General features: G+C 36.8%; 2 protein-coding genes across 2 annotated transcripts; one reads left to right on the forward strand and one right to left on the reverse strand.

Moving 5' to 3' along the window:
• Positions 1 to 3,679: 3,679 nt before the first annotated feature.
• On the reverse strand, positions 3,680 to 7,242 carry arl3b (ADP ribosylation factor like GTPase 3b). The gene is made up of 7 exons (XM_046853532.1): positions 7,114 to 7,242; positions 6,718 to 6,787; positions 4,776 to 4,919; positions 4,457 to 4,573; positions 4,302 to 4,352; positions 4,019 to 4,204; positions 3,680 to 3,872 (listed from the first exon to the last, which is right to left on the reverse strand). The coding sequence occupies exons 2-7, from the start codon at positions 6,718 to 6,720 to the stop codon at positions 3,825 to 3,827; spliced, it is 549 nt and encodes a 182-aa protein (XP_046709488.1). The 5' UTR covers positions 6,721 to 6,787; positions 7,114 to 7,242; the 3' UTR covers positions 3,680 to 3,824.
• Positions 7,153 to 21,316, forward strand: sfxn2 (sideroflexin 2). The gene is made up of 12 exons (XM_046853531.1): positions 7,153 to 7,278; positions 9,488 to 9,669; positions 11,569 to 11,739; positions 12,002 to 12,100; positions 12,228 to 12,303; positions 12,429 to 12,514; positions 12,609 to 12,669; positions 17,496 to 17,562; positions 19,856 to 19,905; positions 20,059 to 20,108; positions 20,223 to 20,270; positions 20,411 to 21,316. The coding sequence occupies exons 2-12, from the start codon at positions 9,512 to 9,514 to the stop codon at positions 20,508 to 20,510; spliced, it is 966 nt and encodes a 321-aa protein (XP_046709487.1). The 5' UTR covers positions 7,153 to 7,278; positions 9,488 to 9,511; the 3' UTR covers positions 20,511 to 21,316.
• Positions 21,317 to 21,606: the final 290 nt, after the last annotated feature.

Genomic DNA, 21,606 nt, shown 5'->3' on the forward strand with positions numbered 1-21,606 from the left:
TGTAAGTAACCCCCCAGTCAACTGGTAGATCACATTGTAACAGCTTTTGATTGTATTGATCTTAATAGAGAATTTTCGGGTAAAGTCTTATTAAAAGGATGGCATTAACAATATGCCTGTAATAAAATATTTACCACATTGAAATCTGATATATCTTTTAAACATTTATTATTGTTTTCATATTTATGATTAGATCTGGTCCTTATTAAAAGGTTACATTTAATGTGAATAACACTTTAAATGAATGACAGTGGCTATTTTGATGATAAAGGCATATTAATTAATTGCCATTTCTCACTTGATAAATGTCAAATGTACAATAAATATAAGATAGCTTGGATCTCTGCAGTTATGTTACATTTGTAACTGACAGCAAACCTTGAACTTGAATCTTATATCCTTTTTCCACTTCTGTTTACACAGACAGCTGCAGAGTTCCTATTTGTGTTTTTCCAGTCAAAGTAAAGTTACATTAAAATTATATAAAGCTATGCTTTTAAATCATATACAGCTCTGTAACTGTAGTGTAACTGTAGATTAACTGTGAAAAAGGGTTCTTATATCTTAAGGCTACACTTGCCATAAACAGTTTTGCACTCAATTCTCCTTTAATAAACAATTGATAACCTCAAGGATGGAACTATAATTAATGGACACCCAGAAAAGGATGGGTTCCCTTTTTAGTTTGGTTCCTCTTAAGGTTTCTTCCTAATACCATATAAGGGACACAATCACCAGGGCTTTGCTCATAATGAAGAAAAAACCTAGGAAGTAGCAATTTATTCATTTAAATTGTTTATTCTAATTAGCTTGTCAACTGAAGAAAGTATCTTTCACTAATTTACTAGCAGTGTGTCCAATATATCAAAAACTGCAAAACTGCTTTCAAATAGACAAAAAACTTTAGAAATAGTTTGATACATGTGGAATGTGTTCTGGTATGGGTGTCTGTGCATAGTGGTTTTTGTCTGAAAACACAAAAAGAGTCTAAAATATAAATTATTTTTATATCCTCGAAATATTAATGATTTTCTATTTAGAAGTTGATCAAGTAACAGACTATAGTCACATGTCTCAGACTAAAGTGGAAAATTATTATTCAATCTTTTGTTATTTTCTTTCTTACTTGTGCTCATACAAATCTTTTCACAGCCCCATAGTATACATCACTACAACAACATAGCAACTGTAAGGACTAATAATTAATATAAAGGTATAAGAAATAAGGACATTTTGCTTTTGATTCACATTTTTAGTAAAAGGGGCCATTTTCAGCCACACTCTTAAATCATACACATGTATATAAAACATGTTTATGACTTATTTTTTGTGGAGATTTTTTTCCCTCTTATCCAGGTCTTGAGAACAGTCCTTGATAAATGTTGCTGTCTGGCAGTCAGTATATGATGAATACAGCATATGCTAGAGTATTTAGTTCCATGTTTTAAATGCATTTATTTTAAGTGCAATGGTTTAATTACTTTTTAAAGAGGAAAAAATGCTTTGGTCTAGTGACCACAATAGCCCATACTCTGGGTAATCTGACTCTCAGCAAGAGATTTGACTTTTATTTGAATACAAAAACTCCTCTAAAATGACTGGGCAAAGACTAATTTGGTTAGGCAAGTACAGTGGTAAACTACACCAAAATCACCATTTTTGTTTGAATGATTAAAATGTTAGTTAGTCTTTTTAGTATTTGGTAGAAACTGGCTATTTAAAATAAAACACTTGATCAGAAAGTTCCCACATAAGTCCTGTTTGGCAATTTTTCAAGCTCCTTTTCCCCCAGAGGCAATCCATCAACTCTGCACTGATACACATTGATAAACAGCCTTGCTTCAGATTCAGCCATTTACTTCACAGATAGAAATACAACAGGGCCTTTTCTTCAATGAGCAGACTTCAGAAGGGGTAGTGTACTATCAGACTTTTCATTCTTTTTTGTTTCAAGGGCAGATGGAAGGAAAAAGCTACAGATAAGAAATCTGGCTTGCTAGCAAGGATGCACAGGGATGTAGGGCGGCTTGTCTAATTGCCTGTCTCAGAGAGGCAGATACTGAAAGGATTTATTCAGGCTTAATAAAGCCTGCGTGCCTCACCAGAGTGCATGTGTCAGCTTGAGAATGTCACTCAAAGAAGCTGAGTGTGTGGAATCAGTGGAACTGGCTGGGTATGTTCACATTCAGGCATGCTAGTAACCATGAAGATGCAGGCCTGATTCATTTCATGGCCTCATATAAAAGAATATTATAATAATAATTGTAATAATATAATTTATAATAATATAATGTAATAATATAATATTCAGATAAAATATTAGGAGAGTTACAGAATTAAATTTACGGCATGGTAGTTTAGCAAATGTTTTACCGTAAATGTTGTTGTCATTGTTTTGATTTTAATTTTAACCTGAGTATGAAAAAAAAGACTCGGCTCCTAAAAAGACAGAGCCAGGTTTGCAGTTCAGAGTATCAAAGACTGTGTGTGCATCTAATTTATTAAATGTATTTAAGGTGTAGATTTTGTCATCAAAATAAACCAGACAATTTCATTAAAAAATAAAACTGGTTAGTAAATAAAATGGAAAGCTTCACTTTAGGGAGCATAAGTTTTTTTCTTGAAGCAGAACATTTTTGACCATTTTTATTATGGTGGGAATACTATAGGTAAACATTTAGATTTTCTATATAAAATAAACAGTGCCATTTGTATTGGCCAAAATAGGTATCTGGGATAAACCTGGTTTTGTAACTGTAAGGTTATTTCTTTTAAATAATAAAAAGTACAGTAAACAGTAAAAGGCTTTAAATTAAGTGCACTGAAGTATATAGGAAACCACCTGAGTTCTGTCAACACCATCTGTTTCCTTGCTTAATGGGGGATGGTAGCAAAGAGAAAAAGATATATGACCTTTGGATGAGCAGCAGAGGACAAAAGTAAAGCACATTAAAACAAGTAGGATGAAATAATTTCACAGAACTTTATTTTATTTATATCTTTTATTATTGCACGTACAACAGCAATCGATTTGGAGGTACTGTGGGGAGATGCTCAAACTAACAATATTTATAAATATACCAGTTACTTTACTTTATATGAATGTTTTTGTATAAAATAATTTGTAACCTTTGCAAATTATGTACATTAGATTATTAGGCACATTTCATATCATGTCATTTTGTACAAGAATTATGAAGGTTTGTTCAGGTTTGGGAAAACCAATCTTTTTTTAATGTCATTCTATGAAAAGTGATATTTCTACAATTTCAATGTTACAAAAATATACTTAGAAATAGAATAATGTAGTCAAAAATATTGCATTAAAAGGGGCAATGACCAGAACTGTCACCAGAGACAGACGTAACTGTGGTGCTAGAATTAGGAATGTGTACAGGGCTAAGCAGACATGTAACATAGTATGAAGTAAAACATTTAGGAAACTTAGTGTCAGCCCAAGGATGTCATGGTTCTGACCTTAAATATGATGACAGGATATGCTTATTCAAAACTTTACCACTGATTAGTCTACTAAAATGCCAAAGTAAAGTAAAGTAAAGACACTGATAAATGTATGATTGACAAAAATGTAAGCCACGATGACATAAAAGACTGAAAGCTGAGAGTATAAAAATGGTCCACATATGAATTTTCTGTAAGCACAGCAGAAACATATTTATAAATTATAATAAATTATATATTTTTTTGTAACATAAATGTCTTAATAACCCAAATTCGTTTATTTTTAAAGCTGTACATACATGACATGTTTATACAGGGACACACTGCTTTTCCTGGAGCAGCTTAATAGGGAGTATTCAGGTCTACTTCCTTTTTGCATTCACACTTTTACAGACCCAGTTCATGCCATCCTGATACACACAAACAAATTAACATTTTAATCTATCATTTTATAATGCATTTTTTTCTGTTTTTAAAAAATACAAATATAATTTTTTTTGTTAGCATCTAGCTAAGCACTGTAAAACTCTTCTGTATGTTTGTTTTTTATAATTACCTGGATACCCTCGCCAGTAAGGGCTGAACAGGGCTGGATCTGCCATACTCTGTCACGAATGGTGTGCAGGTTTAGTCCCTCAGCAATTTCAGATGCGGGGGCTGCTGTGAGGAGATCTTGCTTATTAGCAAAGATGAGGACAGGAACGCCACTAAGCTTCTCCTCATCTAATAACTCAGCTAACTCCTGTGAAGAGCGGCACAACAGCATAAATAGTGTAGTATTTTCAAAATGTACATTAAATCAAACAGCAAGTCAAAATCATAATAGTTCTTAATATTACCTGCCCCGTTTCTTCAAATCTTTTGCGATCTGCACTGTCAATAACATAAATCTGTAAGAACAAATGGGGAAAAAAATTATACATTTATCTTTCAACTCTAAATCAAACTCAGAGTGCTGTCATGAGTAATGATGGATGAATGCCATGAAACTTTCCAGTAGATCTGTATTTTCAAAGTAGTTCCTCCAATAAGGCCTGATCTTACGTTGCCCGCCGATGTCCCACACATTCAGTTTGAAACCCTGAGACTGCACACTTTTTATGTTGAAACCCTACAAGAATCATAACATATGCAAAATAATAATAATATTCATCATCATCATCATCAAACGGTGAACATAAGTTTAAAAAAAAATGTAAAAGAAAATTCCATATTGTATTACAAGGTCTTTTTTTTTTTACTTAATTGGGAGCAGAGAACTAAAGACTATTGTTCAGAGGAGAAGTTCTGGGATCCTGTGTTTTGCAGCTGACCTGTGTGGGTGTAATGTGGCTAATATCCTCTGAGGCCAGCTGTTTGAGCAGAGTGGTTTTGCCACCGTTGTCCAACCCAAGAAGCAAAATGCGGACCTCCTGGTCCGGAGTACTTTTTAGCTTTCGCAGAATTGATAGTAAACCCTGAAACATACATATATAACTATAACTATAACTATATATAAACACTGGGCAACACTGTGCAAAACAATATGTTAAAGATTTTTTCCCCCTAACAATTATATTAAAATGTGGATGTTATTGCATGTAAAAGAATTGACAACTTCAACAGCTTTACTGACATTTTAGCAAAAACACAAAATATGTGTTGTTCCAAATAATTATGCAGAATGGATTAATGAGATGGGTTATAATGAACTAAAAGCTGAAAACTGTCATATATGGTATATGGACAAACATTTTCATACAAATACTACAATTTAAATTAAAAACAATTATTTACATTTCAAGTGACACTTATATATGAGTCCTTTTTTGACATGACTTTAACAACTCTCTTATCTATTGAACTTTGAACGCTCTCATCCATTGAACGTCCATGTTTAATTTCTGCGTGTATTTCATATGAGGATGCCTGAATAGACCCCCCTGAATTGACTGCTGTTTGTTGTTTTGGAGCTATACTGCCACTCACACTCACCGATCTTTCTTTTGAGGATATTCCACAGGTTTTCAATAAGATTGACGTCAAGGACTGATGGTGGCCACACCATGATTTTTTTTTCTCTTTTTATACTCTATACCAAAAAATTCAATGTTGTTTTTGCAGCTAATGATGGTGCGTTTCCCTGCATAAACATTATTTTATTTCTTAAGGCATAATTTTTTTATATCATGGCAGAAAATTATGTTAGGAACTTCAGAGATCTCACAGAAGTCATTTGACACGTCAGGGATCCTAAAGGGACCTACCACCTCACTTCCCAATATTCCAGCCCAAGTCATCACTCCACCACCTCTTTGCTGACGTCGCAGTCTTGCTTGGACAGGGTGGGCATTCATCCATTTGGACAGTCAGTAAACACAACAAAGCTGACAGCAAATGTTTCTCTTTGTGAGCTTTGGTTAGGGATAGCCAAAATACAGCTTTATGCACAACTGAAAGCCTCTGAAGGGTCCTGCATCGAGAGTTTCCTGAGACTACAGAGACACCAGCAGCCAAGGCTCACTGATGCACTTGCCGAGCGAAGACAAGTTACTGTAGCTCAAATTGCTGAAGAAGATAATGATGTTGATGGTCGACGAGTCAAGACTGTTTTGGCAGCGAATGGGGGACCAACAAAATATTAGGCAGGTGGTCATAATGTTATGCCTGATCAATGGCCATAAAGTTATGCTTGGTTTTTATATATATATATATATATATATATATATATATATATATATATATATATATATATATATATATATATATATATATATATATATATATATATATATAAAATTATAAATAATAAATTAACACGGAAGCAACCACTTTAAGGCCGCAGCAGTAAAACACGAGCCCAGCCATAAAGCTGATAAACCCCATCTATCCATCCACCACCCGTTCATCCATCTTTTCTCACTTGTATGCTATCAGCAGGCACAAACTGTACGATTACTATATTTAATTCTCTCTTTCCAGGTTCGATCACAAGCCATAGTTCTAACACACTGGATCTGGTTTAAAAAACACTGGAAGGGGAATGATGCTGCTTTGGGGCAGAATTAGCACAGGCTTATCTCAATAGAGATTTAGCCATAAGTGATGCTGATTAGTATTCAATCTGTATCAAATCAATGTACAAATAAACATTGTTCTTCGTCAGCATCAACCGATTAAACGGCTGCTAAAACGTCATAACTGTTGTGTCCTATTGGCGCCATGTCTGATGTACAGTGTAAAAGCTTGTAATAATAATAATAGGTTTGAACTCACCATGTTGTGATTGTGCCTCCTCGAGACGCCTCCGTGTTACTAAGGGCTGCCGATGACGTAGCACGCAAGACTGACGCACAAAGGGGGCGGGGTTTCACGAGCACAAGGCGAAAGAGATATTTGTATGAAAATCCTGTTAGTGTAAATCAGGAAAACTTCGGTGTGCAAAACAAATGTTTTAAGTAGCACCACACTAATTTACTTGGCTTCATGGTTTACGAATACACTGTAATCACATATTTACAGGAGCACTTTGTTTTTCTTTAATGTGAGGGATTAATAAAAAGGATGTAGTATTTAATCATGGATTCTTAGAGCAACTCTGTGCGAATAAAGAGGAACTTATACAGGACCATATTCCGAACCGAAAATGTAAAGGAAACTTGCATTTATTACACTCAACTGCAGCTCTTTAGTTCAGCAGTGGATCCGCCCGTTTCTGTGATTGGCAGTGGAGGTGCCACGTGCTTCCGTGAACCTACCGGAACCTACAGGGCCACGCGCGCTGTTACTACAACCACTCACCCATCAGACCCACACCACCGACAGTCCAGTCATATTGTAAGTGCATTTTTTATCCATACATTGAATATTATGGAAGCTACATGGGGATTGGGTTTGAGTTGAGGAAAATGTTGGGAAATGTAGCCTGACGTGTTTAAGCTGTAATTCTAGCAAGATCAGTCTGCTAACCTTTCATCAGCTCTCAATACTACTTACTACTGGTTTTTATGATGCAACTTCACTGAGAAACAAATCGGATCTATAAAGGTCGGTATGCATTTCAGGCAGCTGTGTTGTCTGACTAGTTTATGGAATCCACAGTGGCAGGTTTGTTGTGAAAGCTGCATTTAATTACCAATTTGATCAGAGAGATTTTTTACAGCCTTCTTCTTTTTGTTGTGGAAAAAAAATAATAATAAAATAAATAAATCAAGACTTGTTTTTACTTTCTTCTTTCTGCATGGTTGTTTTTTTGTACGGTTATGTTACATATCTTCAAACCAAAAGTAACAAAATAATACAACACCTAAACAGTAGATTCACAAGATTGTTGTTAAATGCTTATTAAATAAGCAATCTACTTGTTCCTAGAATGTACACATCCACCTCCAATATGCACATTGTGTATCATTGTTCAGAAGATGAGTTATTATCTGTGTAAGGTGTGTCTAATAATATGTCCAGTAATATATGCATGATAAACCACTGTTTACTCATGTGATCTGTCACATTATCAGCTTGTACCTTTTGCTGACAAGGCAAGTTGCTGTGGGAACACTATATTATTATTTGTTATTTTATAACTATGTAAAATGTAGGTGATCTAAATGTACAGGTGAACAATTTAATTAAGTTTTATGCATTCAAATACTAGAATATTTTACATTGATTTTTAAAATACGATCTTAGATTCTTTTGGTGAGCTCAAGGGTTTTTAATATTCATGCCTGCTATTTATCAATATACAGAAAAACAAAGTTGCATTCTTCAAGGCCTTGGAGTAACATTTCAGAGGTCACAGACAGCAGTGTACAAAACCAGTATGTAGTGCAAAACATGTTCTTCAATTGCATCATGAGTTTTTGTTGTCTTCAAAGTTAACAGTTGATTTAAATAAAGCAGTTACTCAAATGAAGGCAGTCACTCAACCCATATTAATCCACTACTGTTTAAGTTCAGAAATCTGAGAAAGTTTCTGCTTGATTTAACAGTTGACATGTGACTGCTGAACATATTACATTTTTGAGTTTTAATATGTTTTAGAATCAGGTGAAGTAATTGACTTTAATAAAATAATTTATTCGCTGTGACTTGCTGTAACATGCTCACCTTTAGAAACCTCTATTTTAGATTTATATAAAACTATGGCCATATTATTTTAAATCTGCATAGATTGCTCAAATCTACTAAACACATTACAGATTGTGATTATAGTCTGAATATGTGAAAGTAGTTAATTTAATCGGAGGATGAATGGATGTTAAATGCATTTGATCTATGCTTGGGCAGAAAACCTTTTTTCGAATCACCGGCAGCAAGAAGGTTCCTGATAACAGTGAATAATAATATGATGATTCATTTGATGATGTGATTTAATTTGATATTAAAGTGAAGACATTTGCTTACTCTTATGGAACGCAGAGATATGGCATGTTTTAACAGGGAATGGTATGCATAAATTGACAGGGCTGAGCAAAAGTAACTGTTTGCAACTAGGTCTTGCTCAGTCAGTCAGCATGCCGTATGTGCACCCTGTGACACTAACCAGAGTACACCACTAATACAGATCAAGGTTCAGCTTTGTTCTTTTGCTGTGTGTGTATAACTGTTTTTTGACCTACAATGTTGACTCGTATGGCTGCCTAAACATAGAGTGTAAACACAGGTATGACAAAAGCCTTTTAATTTAAAATTAAAACTTGTCCTTCTAAAAGTCTAACCTTGAGAACAGTATCTTGTGTATCAAACGATTTACTGTTAAACCCATACTTTTTGCATTTTATGCAAATTAATATTCAAAACCTACAATATAGTTCTTACTTACAGACTTGCTTTTTTTACCCTATTAAAAATCCACCATTTTAAATGCATGATTAGAAACCAAATTGTGAAAGTCATGATAGATGTGAGCTGTTACAGAAGTATAGAAAAATGCAGAAAAAAATGTAATCCATAAATTTACCAGAATTTGCACAATTACTCAGCCATTAATGTCCAGAGGTCAGAAGTGATGCAGTGGGTGTCTTTCTGTGCTATGTTGATTTAGTGCCTGGAGAGAGGAGACAGCACTATGGCGGCTCTGAATGGCTTCGACATCGATGCTCCACGCTGGGATCAGTCCACATTTATGGGCCGTCTCAAACACTTCTTTAACATTACGGACTTTCGCACTGCCGTCCTGCCTAATGCCAAACTGGATGAAGCAAAAGTTTTAGTGGAAAGTTGCAGGTACACAAAAGCAACTCCAAAACCATATGAATAATGGAATTTATTTCACATTGAGCAATAGTCCAGCACATTTTCTTTAAAACTCACTAACAATACAAACTTAATAGTAGTTATTGACATTTGAAAACATATTTAATGCAGTTTACCCGTTAAAATCAAGAATTTTAGTTGAGACAGACTTGTTTAATGTTTTTTACTAAATTAGTTGTGATTAAATTTGTTTGTTATACCTGAAGTATGTTGATAATATGGTAATTCCACTAACCTTTTTTATAGAATCAAAATCTTGCACAGCTCACAATCAGGTGCAGAAAGTAGATTGGTTTGCTTAAAATGCACATGACAAATATGTAGTGGCTTTGTTAAACTATTCAGACCTTTTTAGATTATATTTTACTTTATTGTTTAACATGTTATTGTGTTATATATTTAAATTTTAAATTAAATGCATTTTGGATTTCCTTTTTTTTATATATAATTAACTATTATGGCAAAGGAAAAAAAAAAAGGTTTCATATATTTTGAAGAAGCTCCTCTGGCAGAAGTAACAGCTTTAAGTCTTCTTGGGTACATGTATAAGGTTCAAATTTGGGCTTTGGCTTGGCCACACAGAGACATTCAGGGATTTCTTCTGAAGCCACTGGCATTGTCTTTGTTGTGTGTTTTGATGTCATGTGAGCCCTTGAGTATGTTTTCCTCAGGGACATCCTTTGATTTGGTTGCATTCATTATTCTGTCAATTCTGACTGGTCATCCCTACTACACTTTTTTTAGTTTAACCATAGGAACATAGCCAGTTACGCATAAGTGACTTCTGTCTCTACTCTGTACCATAAACACACAATTAATGGAGAATTTATTAGAGGTTTTTAATTTCTTTAAACTTTGGAACCTCTTCGAGTGGCCATTGAACTTGGGAGCTCCCTGACCCCTTCTGTCTCAGTTATTTATTTTGGACTAAAAGTCTTTCCTTTCCAAATGATGGGGCCTACTGTGAACAATAGTCAAATAAATAGTCAGACTTTATATACCAAGACAGGTTCAAGTTCTTGAGAAATCTCAAGATAATCAATGATTGTCTACAATGATAATAGATAAAAATTTTTATTTCGTTTTATTTTCACTGTGTTTCATTATGAATTATAGTGTGTAGATTAATGGCCAAAAATGCAAATGAGCAAATTTTATATATGTATAATTTAATTGTGTGCAAAAAGCAGATGAACCTACAGTGAGGAAAATAAGTATTTGAACACCCTGCTTTTTTGCAAGTTCTCCCACTTAGAAATCATAGAGGTCTCCAGACCTAAACCCAATAGAGAATCTTTGGAGGGAGCTCAAACTCCGTGTTTCTCAGCGACAGGCCAGAAACCTGACTGATCTAGAGAAGATCTGTGTGGAGGAGTGGGCCAAAATCCCTCCTGCAGTGTGTGCAAACCTGGTGAAAAACTACAGGAAATGTTTGACCTCTGTAATTGCAAACAAAGCCTACTGTACCAAATATTAACATTGACTTTCTCAGGTGTTCAAATACTTATGTGCAGCTGTATCATACAAATAAATAGTTAAAAAATCATATATTGTGATTTCTGGATTTTTTTTTTAGATTATGTCTCTCACAGTGGACATGCACCTACTATGACAATTTCAGACCCCTCCATGATTTCTAAGTGGGAGAACTTGCAAAATAGCAGGGTGTTCAAATACTTATTTTCCTCACTGTATATACCTCAGAAAGCCTCTGTTTGGATACTGTATCTCCTTAGAAGTTATGTAGTGTATTTAATTACATGCTATAAAATTCCAGTGCATGACGTTGATGTTTTTCCTCATTCTACTCTCACTGTTGTTCCTCCAACCTAATCCAATCCTTCTTGCTTATCCTCCTCCTGTGCCTAGAGTGGGCACGATCCCTCCAGGCACAACTGAGGAACAGCTGCATTATGCCAAGAAGCTCTATGACTCAGCATTTCACCCTGATACTGGTGACAGAATGAACTTGATTGGCAGAATGTCTTTCCAAGTCCCAGGGGGCATGGCCATCACCGGCTTCATGCTGCAGTTCTACAGGTTCAAGCTCCTGCACAAGAACAGTTCAAGCATTTAAGCTAAGGGTTGTTGATATCATTAGTTAAACAATTTATTCATTGCATGGTTGTTAATATGAAATTTGAAATATATTAATCTTAAACATCACTGATGCTGTGTATATTTTTTATATATATTTAAAAAACTTTTAAGTATCATGATTATGTGCAAGTTTTCACATTTTTACATGTGTTAATGTGCATGCTGTCTGAATGAATGAGTATGGCCCTGTGTGTGACTGCAGGACAGTGCCTGCTGTGGTGTTTTGGCAGTGGGTAAATCAGTCCTTCAATGCTCTGGTCAACTATACCAACCGCAACGCTGCCTCCCCCATCACAGCAAAGTAAATATTTTGCATTGTATTAATAAGTGGCTGAATAACAAATTTGAATACTATTTTGGAAATCGAAGCATTGCAGTGGGCTGTGTGAGTGTGTGTGCTTTCTAATGTGTCTCTCTGCCTCCTTTAGACAGATCGGTGTGGCTTATGCAACTGCAACAAGCACTGCATTGGCCACTGCCGTGGGTCTGAACCTCTACACAAAGGTATTCACAATCTGTGAATTTTACCTTAAAAAAAGCTGTCATTTAAAAAAGGTGTTTTTTTTTTACTGTTTATTAATGCACAGCATTTGGTTTTATGACCATACTGGTGTTTGGTTTCTCTTCAGAAAGCACCTCCTCTGGTGGCTCGCTGGGTGCCTTTTGCAGCCGTGGCTGCAGCTAACTGTGTAAATATCCCTATGATGAGACAACAGTGAGTCCTGTCCACTTAAATAGCTTTTATTTTTATTCTTCAATTGTATCAGTTGTTTTGCCTCCTATGTTCACATTTCTGTTTTTTTTTGCAGAGAGATCTTGAATGGCATTGCAGTCACAGACGAAAATGGCAATAAACTTGGTGACTCAAGAGTGAGTAACAGTGATCCTACTACCAGAAAGGAACCTCATAATCACTAGTAGAATGTTAAGCACAACAAATCCACAAATATATATCCAAGGCAGGTTTTTAAATTAATCTCGTAGTATCCGAGTCATGTGAAAATATAACTTGCGTTAATGTCATTATGCTTTTCTTACTCTGTGGTCTTCAGTCAGACCTTAATTAAGCCATTGTTATTCTGCATGTTTGCATTATTATGATCCTAACCCTGGCAAGTTAGGAGTGTAGCAACTGTTTTAATGGGAAATATAAGAAGGTTGGGATTGATCATGTGCAGTAAGGAATATTTTGAGCCAGTCAAAAGAGAATTTGTTTTCCATGTCATAGCTAATTTGGAGTAGAACTGAAAAAATTCAATTCAGTTGTCACTTTCTGTTTGCAGCTGATGCTGAAATAGTGTCTCGGTGTTGCACACATACATACTGTAGAAAAATAACTGTTTACCTTTCGCTTGCTGGTACTGCTGCACGATTAATTGTATCACAATGTGAGCTTGTGTGATTATATGACGGCAAACGTTGCGATTTAATGACATAAATAAATAAGTGCATTTGTGGACACATACTTTCTGAGAACAGAAGATTTACAGATTTTCCGCCCCCACTAACAAAACAAAAAAGACCAGACAGTCTCAGTTTAGGCAGTGCACGTGTGGTGTGTGTGGTCACGTGACTTTTTGGCGTGCTTCGCGGAGAACAGAACGCTACCTCTGTTATATGGTGATATTTTAGTTTAAAGATTACCAGCACTGAGCAGAGAAAGTGCAAGATTGGCTGAATTAAATTTGCTACTTCAAGTGGCAATATAACAAATCTGTAACCGATCTCACTGATTTCGGGTTGGAAGAAAGAGACGACAGGCGATGGTTTAACAGTCATCGCTTTCTTTTAGTTTTCATTCACTTTTCCTCGTACACACACTGGGACACACACTTACTCGCGGTAACGCGTAACCCACGCACATTTGCGGATTGGCGCGCATTAACTGGCAACCTCTGCTTTCCCACACTCATCCTCATACACGCTGTCAGCTCTGCCCGGTATCTATCTTTCTCTCTCTCTCTCTCTCCCGGTGTCTGTTACATCCTGCATAAACAGGGCCGTTTCGAGCCTTGTGGAAGCCTGGGCAAGATTCCTATTGTCACCACCCCCCCATGGCACTCTCATCACAATACTCCACTACCACACCATACAAATCATTAGCAATCTAAAGCTATAGCAGGTCTCATAACAGTCCTATAAACTTTCCCTTTCACTCTTGCAGATACTATTCACAAATCACTTCTGCCACTCTTCTACACCAACTCCACCCTGCCTGAACTCTTTTCTTCACTTCTCTAACACACACTCCTTTACTTTGCACTGCTGACCCCAGGTACTTAAATTCATCCACCTTCACCACCTCTTCTCCCTGCAACTGCAACACTCCACTGCCCCTCCCTCTCATTCACACACATGTATGCTGTCTTACTCCTTCTGACTTTCATTGCCCTTTTCTCCAGCGCATACTTCCACCTCTCCAGGCTCTTCTCAACCTGCTCCCTACTCTCACCAAAAATAATATCACTCGCAAACATCATAGTCCATTGAGATTCCTGTCTGACCTCTTCCATCAACCTGTCAATTACCACTGCAAACAGAAAAGGGCTTAGAGCTGATCCTTGATGCAGTCCCACCTCCATCTTGAACCAGTCTGTCCTACTGCACACTCCACTGCTGTCACACTGTCCTCATACATGTCCTGCACCGCCCCCACATACTTCTCAGCCACACCAGACTTCCTCATACAATACTATAACTCCTTTCTCACCCTGTCATAGGCTTTCTCTAAATCCACAAGCACAATGCAACTCCTTCTGACCTTCTCTGTACTTCTCCATCAGCATTCCCAAAGCAAATAATGCATATGTGGTGCTCTTCCTTGGCATGAAACCATACTGCTGCTTACAGATGGTCACCTCTTCTCTCAGCCTGGCTTCCACTACTCTTTCCCATAACTTTATTGTGTGACTGACCAACTTAATTCCCCTGTAGTTACTGCAGGTCTGCACATCTCCCTTATTTTTAAAGATAGATACCAGAACACTCCTTCTCCATTCCTCAGGCATCTTCTCACCTTCCAGAATCTTGTTAAACAATCTGGTTAAAAACTCCACTGCCATCTCTCCTAAACACCTCCATGCTTCTACCAGTATGTCATCTGGTCCTACCAACTTTCCACTTCATCCTTTTAATAGCTGCTCTTACTTCCTCCTTACTAATCTGCTTTACTGATTTACTATCTCCACGTCATCCAACTTTCTCTCACTCTAATTTTCCTCGTTCATCACCTGCTCAAAATACTCCCTCTATCCTCACAACACACTCTCCTCACTAGTCAACACATTTCTATCTTCATCCTTTATTGCTCTAACTTGTATAAATCCTCTTGTTTTAGTGTCCAACTTCTCATACAGCTCCTCGTCTGTCTTTTCCTTTGCTTTCACCACATCCCTCTTCACCTGCTGCCACATCTTCTTGTACTCCTGCCTACTTTTCTCATCACTCTGTCCATCCCAATTTCAGACACAGCCTCTTTCTCCTTATGCTTTCCTATACTTCCTCATTTCACCACCACATGTTTTTGTCTTCCTTTCGATTTCCAGATGTCACACCAAGTACCTTTCTAGCTGCCCCCCTCATCACTTCTGCAGTAGTTGACCATTCATCCAGCACCTCTTCACCACCATTGAGCCCCTGTCTGAACTCTTCCCTGAATCTCACACTACAGTCTTCCTCCTTCAGTTTCCACCATCTTATTCTTCTTTCAGTCTTCTCTCCTCCTCTTCTTCTTTACCTCCAAAACCATCCTAAAGACCACCATCTGATGCTGTCTAGCTACACTGTCCCCTGCCAACACCTTACAGTCTCCAATCTCCTTCAGGTTGCATCTCCTACATAGAACATAATCCACCTGTGTGCACCTTCCTCCACTCTTTTATGTCACCCTATGATCCTCCTTCTTCTTAAAATACGTAATTACCACTGCCATTTCCATCCTTTTAGTAAAATCTACCACCATCTGCCCTTCCACATTCCTGTCCTTAAAGCCATACCTACCCATCACCTCCTCATCACCTCTGTTCCCTTTACCTACATGCTCATTAAAGTCTGCCCCAATCACTAATCTTTCTTTCCTATGTACACCTTCTACCACTTTATCTAACTCACTTCAGAAGTTTTCTTTCTCCTCTATCGCACAACCCACTTGTGGAGCATAAGCACTGATGACATTTATCATCACGCCTTCAACTTCCAGCTTCACGTTCATCACCCTATCAGAAACTCTCTTCACCTCCACTACACTCTCACTGTACTTTTCATTCAGAATCACCCAACACCATTTCTCTTTCTATCCACACCATGATAGAACAGTTTAAACCCACCTCCAATGTTCCTGGCCTTACTCCCTTTCCACTTGTTCTCCTGAACACACAAAATATCTACCTTTCTCCTCTCCATCATATCAGCTACCTCTCTCCCTTTACCAGTCATAGTACCAACATTTAAAGTACCCACCCAAACCTCAACTCTCCTACACTGCTCCTTTTCCTGCCATCTTTGTAGACGTCTTCCTCCTTTCCTTCTTCTCCTTCGGCCAACAGTAGCCCAATTTCCACCGGTACCCTGTTGACCGCCTGTGGCGGTCGTTGGTAACCCGGGCCTCCACTGATCTGGTATGAAAATCTGTTTCGTGATCTGCTGAATGCTCTTCCTAACGCAACCCTCCCTATTTATCCGGGCTTGGGACCGTCACCAAGAGTGCACTGGCTTGTGTAACCCTAATGGCTGGGTTTAAAGGCTTAACTCTGAAACAGTTTACAGTTTTGCCAGTATACTCCCAGGTTTGAGAGTAGGTTTTAAATCTGGGTCGCTAGAGTGAGTGGCAGACACTCTAGCAGTCTGCCTCAGCAGAAACATGGGTAAATAATTAAAATTGTCAAGGGCAGTGGCAGGGCATTTAATGTTTGTTTGGGCAAAAGATTTAAAATATATCTTATTTTTGTGAAAATGTATATATATTTTTTATTGTTTTGTTTAATTCAGCGGTACCTTGGAGAAATTTCTATTTCATTTTGTAAAAAAAATATTCATATTGAAAACCTTTTAAGTTTTACAAATACACATTTTTAGCATAATCACTAATATGTGTGCAGTTCCTTTGCTAACCAATCAAGTGGACTCATGATACCATTTATTATATTGCATATGGCAATATTGACCACAATAATCGCAACATGACATTTTTTCCAAATCATGCAGCCCTTCTTGCTGGTGAGAATGTAGGTTGTCAGGTTAAATAACTGGCTTTATAATATGTTTTGCATACGAAAAAGCAGTATGTTGTTATCCAACATTTCATCTACAAGATGTGTGTTCTGTCCTAATACCAAGCATAAAAGACAATATTCAACTCTGGCTAACATCTTTATTTTCTCTTTATATGTTTAACCACAAGGTTACTCATTAAACTTGTAGTAAGCAGAAGATACCCTGATTCTGAAAAGACTGTTTGTTATCAATGCATTTTAATTATCCATTTACTGAAAACACTCTTCAGCTGTCGGATCATACATTAACTGAGGTGTGTAGTGCAGTGGCTGGTCAGATTTAGGTAGTGTAATTAGATATGTTATCCAATGTATACATATAACATGCATAACAAATAAAAATGTCTAATTATTTTTTGCCTGCTCAAGGTTTTGTTCATTTGTTTAGTTAACAAAAGAGTAATTTGTTCTTTCTGTGTGTCACAGAAAGCAGCGGCAAAGGGCATCACACAGGTGGTCATCTCCCGAATCACCATGGCCGCACCAGGCATGAGTAAGTAAAGACAAACAAATAGCTGGTGATATGTATTCACACTATTTGGACAAAAGTTTGTGGACACCTGAACATCAGATTCATATTTTCTTTTTGAACATCATAATCCAAAATTTAGTCTCCATTTGTTGTCATAAAAACCTTCATTTTTTTGGGTGTATATTCCACTGGAATTTGGAGTGTGGTTATTCTCAATCACTAAAGTCAGGTACTGATGTACAGTGGGGGAAATGATTATTTGATCCCCTGCTGATTCAGTAAATTTAACCCCTTACAAAGAAATGAACAGCCTGGATTTGTTATGGTAGGTTTATTTTAACAGAAAGAGAAAGAACATAAAAACAACATTTGGAAAAATAAATTAATTAATTAATATTACATATAAATTAATTTGTATTTGATCAACTGAAATAAGTATTTGATCCCCCACCAACCAGCAAAAATTCTGACTCTCATACACCAAAATAACCCAGCCATTAGGGTTGCACAAGTCAGTGCACTCTTAGTGCCGGTCCCAAGCCCAGATAAATGGGGAGGGTTGCGTTAGGAAGGGCATCCAGCATAAAACATGCCATATCAAATATGTGGATCACGAATCAATCCGTAGGAGAATGCTGAGGATGGAGCCACCAGGAAGGAAGAAAAGAGGGAGACCAAGGAGGCGGTTTATGGATGTGGTGAGGGAAGACATGCAGGTAGTTGGTTTAAAAGAGGCAGATGGAGAGGAAGGGGGTATGAAGACGGATGATCCGCTGTGGCGACCCCTAATGGGAGCAGCCGGAAGAAGATGACAAACCAAAATGAGTCCTGTCCATTTAAGAAGGTACTCCTAATATTAACTCCTAAAACTACCTAAAACTCCTAGTGTGTCTAAAAGACGCCAGTCACAAATCAACCTCTTCCATTCAAACCTCTCCACCACCATTGGAAAAGAGCTGTCAAAGCACAATGACAAGATGGAGACCTGCACAAAGCTGGAATCGGCTACAAGACCATCAGCAAGAAGCTTGGTGAGAAAGAGACCACTGCTGGCATGATAATTTGAAAATGGAAGAAATACAAGATAAGTCAGTCACCCTTGCTCTGGAGCTCTACATTCACCAAGAAAACCATTGGTAACACACCAAGTTTCCTCTGCTCAAGAATGCACATGAACAGGCCAGTCTGAAGTTTGCCAATGAACACCTTAATGATTCAGAGAAGGTTTGGGAGAATGTGATTTGGTCATATGAGACCAAAATTGAGCTCTTTGGTTTCAACTCAACTCACAGAGAAATTATGAATATGACCCCAAGAACACCATCCCCACTGTCAAACATGGAGGAGGAAGCTAAGGGTACAGGAAGACTTGACCACATGAACAGGGCCATACACTGCAGAATCTTGGATGAGAACCTTTTTGCCTCAGCCAGAACACTGAAGATGGGTTGTGGATGGTCTTCCAGCATGACAATGACCCAAACCTTATGGCCAAGACAACAATCTGATGGTCTGGTAACCCATTTCAGCCTTGTGCAGGTCGACAAACTTGTCCCTGATGTCTTTTTGACAGCTCTTTGGTTTTTCCCATGGTGGTGGAGAGGTTTGAATGGAAGAGTTTGATTCTGTGACTGGTGTCTTTTACTGTATACACATAATGAGTTGATATTAGGAGTATTTTCCTAAAGGTATAGGACTCATTTGGGTCTGAGGGAGTCAGAAATCTTGCTAATTTGGTGTGGGATCAAATACTTATTTCTCTCGATCAAATACCCTATCTTTAATTATTCTTTTTTATATTTTCTCTCAGTTAAAATAAACTTACCATAAAAATTCTAGACTGTTCATTTCTTTGTAAGGGGGTAAATTTATTAAATCAGCAGGGGTTCAAATAATTATTTCCCCCACTGTGGGGTTAGGAGGCCTGGGGTGAGGTCAGCGTTCCAATCTATTTTAAAGGTGTTTATTTGGAGTGAGGGCAGAAAGAATTTGCAGGCCACTCAAGATCTTTCACACTAAACCATATAAAGCATATCTTTATGGAACTCTGTCGTGCACTGGGGCATTGCTATGTTAGTTACTGTGAAGTTGCTACTGAATCCAAAGACATCCTTTACAATTGTGTGCCTCCAAATTTGTGGTAACAGTTTGTCTATAAGTATGTGATTTAGCTATTGGCAAACTACATTTACTTACAGAAGATAAAATAAAGAAAAAAATAGACTTGCACAAATTTTATATGTATTGGTAACTTTATGAGGGGAAAAAGGATCCTGATTTATTTTCCTGTCCTGTTATATTTCTCTCTTTCCAGTCATCCTCCCTATATTAATGCAGAGACTAGAAAAATACAGATTTATGCAGGTATGTTTCACAAACTTCTGGAAATGTAAGAGAATATACAACTCTAAACATTGAAACTTTATTCAAAGCCTCACATTTTGTTATGTTATTTAAATATACTATATTCCTTCACTGTCTCCACTTATATATATTTATTTTCTATTTCTAATGCAGAAAATTACATATCTCCATGCACCACTGCAAGTGATGATGGTTGGAGTATTGTAAGAACCATTTATTTAAGTTATAATTTATTATTGGCAAGTTGCTTTTTACTGAATACATACTGTGAAAACAAATCCTTAATCAGTTTTCTCTTTTTTTTTTTTTTTTTTTAGCCTAATCTTCATGGTGCCCGCAGCATGTTCACTGTTTCCACAGAGATGGTAAATATGAAGATTAATGAACATTAGTATTTAACCACCGGCAATAGGCTGGATAAAGTAACCAGAATATATAATAATATTAATCAGTAACTCTAAGATTGTGTTGGCCAAAACCTGATCTCGATGCTCCTGTTTCCCAGCTCTCTGCCTGTGTCCAAACTGGAGCCAGAGCTCAGGGATTCCATCATCTCCCAGTATGGTGACCGCATCACCCATGTTTATTTTAACAAGGGATTGTGATAATGTTTCACAGCATATCTTAGACTGGAGGAACATAGTCTGATCTTGGCCAAACCTGAGCAAGACCAATACGAGTAAACGGTTATTCATATAATTATACCCCTAGAACTTAAATATTTTAATTCTACATTTTTTGACAGTGTTTGGGATAAGAGGTGAAAAGGATATAGGTTTTCTATAAATTGGAAGTCTTTGGCCCACTTCTGAATAACCTTCAGCATGTCTTTTTTTTTTTCTTTTTAGTTTGTTTAAATTCTTGAGTTAGGCTAAGCAATCAGCAGGTGAACACCTGACTTCCTGGTGCTGGAATATAATAAGATGTAATAGTATCGGTTTAATTTAGGGTTTAAACAGGTTTACAGAATTGCATTATATTTTTTTTTTATTGTTTACAATGTTTGATAATTGTTTAAGTTTGTTGTTTTAGTTATATTGTTCAATATTGAGTTGGTCATAAAGAAAATTGATCAGTGAGCCCTGAGCAGAGTTTTACAAAAAATATTAATAGAAAATCAGAAGAAGGGACCTGCAGTTGCATACTGATGTCTCAGGAATTTTTAATGTAGTGGTTCTATGCTTTAAAGCTTAATTGATTAGTTAAATAATTCAAATATTATCATATACTTAGCTAGTCCAGACTTTGCATTTTTTTAGTGAAGCCTGTTTTTGTTTTTTGTTTTTTTCAATCATTCAAACACATTTAATACATTGACACAATGTGTTATTATTACAAACATTTTTAGAGTAAATGATTGATTGGAGCCTCACCCCTTTATCTGTAATATTTAAATAAATTCTTATGCACAGCTTTTTGCTTTGTGTCGTATACGTATACAGTAAAACCGCAATGCTGTACTCTGGCCACTAGAGGACACTAGAGTATTTAATTTCCAGATATGTTTATGGTTGATGTGCTTCTGCTGCTGTCAAGGATAAAAAAAAAATTTGGAAAGCAAATAGCTTTTCAAGCAAAACCTTTGCACAACGGAAGAGAATTTCCAAAGGAGGATAAAAAATCCTGTGAGAAACTGTTTCTGTAGGAAACTGAGTGCTGCTGAGACCAATGTTTGTATTGTTACTGGATGGTTGAGAAAGG

The sequence above is a fragment of the Silurus meridionalis genome, chromosome 7, assembly GCF_014805685.1.
Source record: "Silurus meridionalis isolate SWU-2019-XX chromosome 7, ASM1480568v1, whole genome shotgun sequence".
Taxonomy (NCBI): Eukaryota; Metazoa; Chordata; class Actinopteri; order Siluriformes; family Siluridae; genus Silurus; species Silurus meridionalis.